This window comes from Asparagus officinalis, unplaced genomic scaffold, assembly GCF_001876935.1.
Source record: "Asparagus officinalis unplaced genomic scaffold, Aspof.V1 AsparagusV1_Un85, whole genome shotgun sequence".
Taxonomy (NCBI): domain Eukaryota; kingdom Viridiplantae; phylum Streptophyta; class Magnoliopsida; order Asparagales; family Asparagaceae; genus Asparagus; species Asparagus officinalis.
In genome coordinates, this window is record NW_017972351.1 from 356 (window position 1) to 7,124 (window position 6,769).

General features: G+C 36.1%; 1 protein-coding gene across 3 annotated transcripts in view; it reads right to left on the reverse strand.

The window, feature by feature from the left end:
• Positions 1–241: 241 nt before the first annotated feature.
• The window catches only part of LOC109827190 (probable magnesium transporter NIPA6), a 7,448-nt gene continuing 920 nt past the window's right edge, over positions 242–6,769 (reverse strand). Inside the window, exons 3-9 of one of the 3 annotated variants that reach the window (XM_020394160.1) lie at positions 4,607–4,697; positions 4,368–4,528; positions 3,746–3,774; positions 3,183–3,320; positions 1,454–1,546; positions 1,152–1,269; positions 242–830 (exon numbers count right to left, since the gene is read on the reverse strand). In XM_020394160.1, coding sequence (XP_020249749.1) covers positions 679–830; positions 1,152–1,269; positions 1,454–1,546; positions 3,183–3,320; positions 3,746–3,774; positions 4,368–4,528; positions 4,607–4,697 — 782 coding nt within the window. In that variant the 3' untranslated portion in view covers positions 242–678. Of the gene's footprint in view, positions 831–1,151; positions 1,270–1,453; positions 1,547–3,182; positions 3,321–3,745; positions 3,874–4,367; positions 4,529–4,606; positions 4,698–6,769 lie in introns of all 3 variants that reach the window. The other 2 variants (XM_020394158.1, XM_020394159.1) reach the window with 2 other exon arrangements.

Here is a 6,769-nt window from a genome sequence, read left to right on the forward strand (position 1 = left end):
ATTTCTTTTGCGGCAAACATATTTGTTCTTCTTGCTTTAGGGAACAGGCCTCTGGTGACTGGTTCAAAATTTTCATTTTCGTGCCAATTGTGGAAAGAGAAACAATCTGCTTCCGGTTGTAATTCGACGAAATAAAACAACGTTGAGAGAAGCTATTTCTTGTTTACTCTGTAGATTGCCTTTTTACAAGTTCTGCTCGCTTCTCAGTTTGCCCATGTTGTATAATTGACGGATGCTACTCTAAAGGAAAGGATGCAAGCAATTGTTCATTGGTATGCATCTTCAACAGGGCGAGAGGAAGAAAAAAGGCTAAAAAAATTGCCCTACTTCGCCGTTGCGATACGTCCAGTGCTCATGCACGCACAAGTGAATATGCTTAAGAAAAGTCATCTTCTCTGTTATAATACATTCGATAAGCACGTATGCACAAATGAATGTTGCCGTCCCAGACGCCCCTCACACACCTCGACTGCGTTATTTCTTCTGCCACACCAAATAATAAGCACGAAACATACTACACGACCGCCGAAGCCCATCTCTCGTCGTTCTCTGAACAAAGACCAATTTTTTTTCTCATTCTGGAGGGACTTGAATCGAAGGGACTGTCTCATATTTGGCTTCTTGGTACTCAACCATGGGCTTCCTCGAATAAATAGAATCATTTTGGTTCAAAGTTTTCTAGTAGAGCTCTTGTCTTCTTAAGCACATTTCTTCTGGAGGTGGCATTTCTTCGTCGACGTGCTTCAAAAACTCCCCGTTTTCGCCACAGAGTCTAGTTGATAAAGATGGAGAAAGAGGTGGATATGCACCTGCATGATAAGAGAACACAGCTACGTGTGTTTTAGTTTCATGTTTATACGTCACGGCGTGAAGGGTTAACTGCAGGTATTACCCCCTGTACTATCGCCCAATTTGAGGATTAGACTCCCCCCTTAGTTTATGTTGCAGATAGACCCCTGTGGTGAATTTTTTTACTCTTTAACCCTCAGGTCTATTTTATTAATAAAAAAAACTTTCTGATAGTAAAAGTCAAAAGAAAGTCACCCAGGGGGTCTATCTGCACTTGGGTAATAGTACAAGGAGTGTATCCGCGATCAACAACAATAGCGTGAAAACAAAGAAACTATACTAGAAAAGATCATTTAACACACTTCTTGGGGTGCTCCTACTATAGTCCTTGGTCACATGCAATAAGATGGTACCGGAGAGAACAACAATGAAGCCACAGATTTCAGAGATTATGCTTCCAACATCTTGGTCATCCCAATCCTGATATATATAGCAAGTTCAAAAAAATTTCACTAGTTACCCAGTTATTTGAAAAAGACATTATATGTGTTTTGCACATTTTTTTCATCATTTTTAACTGTACTCAAACAGAACATAACATGTTATCCAATTGTTTGACATGTTTGTGCTTCAAAATAATTTAATAGATTGAGAAGAATGATACCTTGAACATTATGACACTCGCAAGGATGGTTAATGTGGTGAACATAACGTAGTATATTGGAGACACTATGGCGGTGTTAAATGTGTCGAGGGCCTGAAAACATTAGAAGCCGATTCAATTTAGCTACCATTCAAGCAGAGGCAAAAGATAAAAATAAGACACTTCTAGTATTTTAAGTAAAATACATTTATATTTTCTGCCAGATGAGATATCTTCACAGTTACACCCAATCACTGTAATCATCTGAAAATGGGGGCATAGAGGGGCATAATATTTACCACGGAATAGATAAATCAGCAACCTCGTCAAGGCACCAGTGTACAAATTTACCAATGAGATCACTTAAGATGTTTGATGCTGAATACCAATATCAGTACATAAGGAAGCTGAGAACAACTAACTTTCAGTTAAATCACACTTGTCCTAAGGAAGAAAAATCAAAATGTTAAGAATCAAGAGTCAATTATGGATTGCTAAACTTGTTTAACCTCTACTCTGAATGCGGTGTTTTCAGTTGTTACTTTTTGGTAGATCCCTCTATGAACTCTTAAACATTAGGCATCATATATAGCATCAAAATTCTTTAAAATGTCAATATGCTGTCCAAGATGCGAAAAAGATGAGCAAGTAAATCTAACAAGATTTTATCTGTCATTTGATGTTTACACCAGGATATATTAAACTCTTATGCAAGCCAAAAACTGCAAGATCACAGCCCTGTGGAGTGTGCTGATGTGTCCGTGTCTGCATGTAAAAACTAGAACCCTCAACTCTCAACATAACTTCGGATTTTTGGTGCAATGGCGAGGTACTTGACAAATATATCCGGCACTTTTGTACTCCAATACTTGATGGTTATATGAGAAATCCCTTTTACCATATCTCAGGATTTTCTAGGTATCCCAGATGTATCAAAGTTAAATAAAAGGTGCACTTGAGATTATGAAGTTAAAGTCCAAAGATATGTGAAGAGTTCACAATTTTGTTTGATTTGTAAGTGCGACACCCTTATAAATTTTACAAGTTTCTTGTAGGTATGCTGCAACACTTTGTTTGATATACATCATTAGTTAAAGAAGGACAGCACATTATTTTGGACATTATCCAACAAAAAGCAAGATATATAGGTTGACAAGCATGACAACAAGTGCCTCGTAAGTATATGGGCACGAATAAGACACCCAATTTTTACAAGGAGGAGATTCCTACTTTCGTAGGTCAAAACTCCAGCTGCCACTAATTATCAAACTTCCCCTATCCTATGCCACAACCCCCATATCCATGAAGAAAAAAGAAGAAAACCCTCCTCTTAAAACAAACTTCCTTATTCTTCTTCATTTCTTAAAATCCCATATGGGGCTATCCTATAAATCCAAGAAAATTGCAATATCATAAAATACTGCAACGGAAATACATAAATCGATATATAAACTCCATAGATGGTTATCTTTCCATCGCCACATGTATCTGCATACCAAACCGCGAGTTTATAGTTGTTTTTAAACTTTAAAGTATCAAAGTCGAAACAAGGACTATCGAAGCTATGACATGGGGCATCACGATTTTACTTAAAAAGGATGTCAAAGTTTTGATATTAATACCACAAATCAGATTGATCCAGATGCAATTTATATTTTTCTAACTACTATCTGCATTCTTAACAGTGTCATTAACAAAATTACTATCAGCATTGAGGAAAAAAGAAGGCAAGAAGAAAGAAAGGACCTACCTTGTTAAGATAATTCATTTGTGTGATTACACACGTTAGCACCACCAGCATAAAAAACCATGTCTCTGGATAGGCCAATTGATTTTTACCCTCAAATGTAAGTTTGATGGCAGTTCCCAAAGCTTTAACACTCATAACCTGAGGAATAGTGAGCTTTTGAGTATGGATGATGAGAACTACATGAAACTAGATAACCTCATATTCTATAATTAATATATAGGATTAATTGCAGATAGATCATCTGTATTATTGTTTGATTGCAGAGGAGACCCTCCTGTAGTTCCATTGTTGCAGATAGATCCCCTGGCTAAGTGTTTTTGGACTCTTTTACCCTCAGGAGGTCTATTTCTCAAAAAAGAAAAAAAAAAACTTTTTCTCCGAGGGCAAAAGAGTCGAAATAAAATTCACTCGTGGGTCTATCTTCAACAATAGAACTACAAGGGGCCTATTCCCAATTGGATGATAGCACAAGGGGTCTATGCACAATTAACCTATTCATGTATTGGGAGTAAAACGTAACCCGCGGGAAAGAAAGTACCAAATGCTAAAGAAGAAGGCATTACCGAGAGAGAGCCCATCAAGGAGCAAATGCCTGTGAAAATCAAAACATTGGAATGACCATAGCGTGGAGCAAAATGGAAAACTAACACGAAAACCAACACGATCACCGAAGCCACATACAACAAGAAAGCTGAAAAACAACGAAGCGAAATAATCTGTGATAATCATAAAATGCCCATCAATGGAGAAGGAAAGAGGATCGAATAAGAAACTGAGCTATCTATTAGAGAGAGAAGAGTCTAATCATCCTCTAAGTTAAAGACGACTTTTCCAAGTAACCCCTATGTTTTTCAGTTCTTGCAAACAAGCCCTCAACTTTTCATTCTGTCTCCTTTCTTAGACCAACACCTCGAACCCTCAGCAGGGAAGGGATATTGTTGCCATATTCTAATGCTTTTTGGAGGGAAACTCCCTTGTAAAGTTGTAGGTTATATTTGAGTTCAATTGTTGAATGTGCCCTTGTTAGAATCAATAACGGACACATTTTTTTGAAATGTTTATGGCCTTGGTCTAGGAAAGAAGAAACCAGAAGTTGAGGGCTGGAAAAGCAATCTACAACTTGGGGGCTAATTATACTCTGTTCTCATCTATTAGAGCAATAAATGAAATAAAAAATTTTCTTACATATTTGAGTGGCCAATCTCCATATTTCCTGAACTGATGTGATTGCTTTTTCTTGTGGTGCATGAACTACAATGACAACTGACCCAGCAATGCACATTACACAGCCAAGAATCCCGAGATCCTGTAGCTTTTCTTTCAGCATAAAGTGAGCCAAGAAGGCACTGAACTTGAAATGGGGATATTGTGAAAACCTTTGCAAGTTATTCTAATATACTCCAGTTATAGAAGGATGAATTTACCTGACAATTATACTTAAAGCACCTAGAGGAGTAACAAGAACCGCAGGGGCGAATGCATATGCAACGAAATTGGCAACCTCTCCCACAATCACTGAATCGAAAGTGCAATAAACTGAGGAATTAGGAATTCAATAGCTAAATGGAATAAACGGAATTCAAAATGAACTTAAGAATAGAAAGAGAAGATGGCAGTATTTACTTTCATGTGATGACAGTTTTGGTCCATTTAAATAGATTTCAGGTATCATCCAACATTGACACGTATTGAATTTATCATCTGTTTTTAAGCAAGTCATTTCGATCCAGCTGAAATGGGTTGATAGCGGTGATATTGGCTAATAATGACTAATATAGATCAACATTAGCTAATAACAACTAATATGGTGATCTGATTTTTTTTCTTTTTTTGGTTTGAATATGGGGATCTAAATTTTGAAATATCAAAACTTAATTTGATAGAGTTATATCGGAAAACTGAAAGAAATGATGCATGGAAAAAAAAAATCTTGTGATTAAAATTCGACTCATTGCATGTAATACTACCACCAATCTGAAACTTTTGAACCAATGAAATTCATGATATAGAATCAATAATGGAAAACTGAGACTGCAGCATACATTGACCTCTCAAAACTTTGATTCAAAGTGCTAGTTATGCACAACTAAACAAATTTTCATTAACAAGGACAAAGGTAATAAATGGTTCCGATGTTCAAGAAGTGGCCGTTAAGTCCTTACATCATTAGGACAATTAGAAATGACGAGGAAGGGACTTATTCTATACCTTATGTTAGTATAGCAAAAGAAGTTATGAACAATACAATTTGTATTGCCAACAATTATCTTAGAAATCTAAATATGAACCATAAATATTAACACAATGAAAGTTTATTTTGAATGATATAATTCATCTATCAATGCGAGCCATAGAGGTAAACAATTCCATACTTAATGGAGGAGCAAACAGGTGAGAAATCTCCCGATGCTATGGGTTAAATATGTTGATCCTATCAGTAAAGTCAGAAGAATTAGAAGGCAAAAGTGGAACTAAAAAAAAGCGAAAGAGGCTTAAATTCCCTTCAATAAAGTCAGAAGCGACAAAATAAAGTCAGAAGAGACAATGGCTTTAGCCGGTGACAAACCATAAACCAGCATATGAACACAGAAAGCAAAGATGAAGAGAAGAGATCAGCACATGAAAAAAAGGTGACAATTAGTTTACATGCCTATTACCAATGACACAATGTTTGCCCATTACATTGCTTAACTTTATGGCAGACGTCAACAAAAGAGAACAGAATATGATTCTGAGTTAATGATAAGAGAAACTAAACAAAAGTTGCACACAAGGATGAAGGATTGACTAAATGATCCTATTACTTCCAAGCAAAAATGTGCAGAAGCAATTTTGTCCTCGACCAGTTTCAAGCTAATAAATATAAGCCACATACACTAAAACGGCTAATTCATAAAGGGAAAAAAAATCAACAAGCTTCAACTACACAAAGTTTGTCAACATAGTTCCCTTCAAGCCTATCCTATGAAGAAATGTACGTGAATTTCAATTCATCCAGAAGTGCCCGCAAACATTTTAAGAAACTAACAAAAGATGCACACAAGCATTCAATTTAACTGATCCTATTAGTTTCAAGAAATGGCGTGTAGGAGTAATTCTTATGTTTGTCACTACCAGTTACAAGCTAATGAATTGAAGCCATAAAGACTGAAAGGCCTAGTTCACAGACTAAACAATCAACTGTCATAATGGCAGTAACATATTAAAGAACCCATAAAAGGGAAATATCAACAAGTTTTTGTCAATTACACAAAGTTTTTCAACGTGATTCCCTTCAAGCCAATCCTACAAATTTTTATCATTAATTTATTTATTTGCAAATTACAATGCATCCAATAGTGTCCAAAAGCATTGGATGACATCAAACAAGAATTGCACAAAAGTATTTCATTTAATTTATCCTATCTACTCCAAGCGAAAATGTGCAGGACCAATTTGTCAGTTAGCCTACAATTAAGTTACAAACTAATAAATTGAATTGGCGTAGATTAAAAATTCTATTCACCAGCTACATAATCAACTGTAATAATTGTAATAACATAAGAAAGAAAGAACCTTTTTTTTTTGGTGGGGGTGGGGTTGGGGGG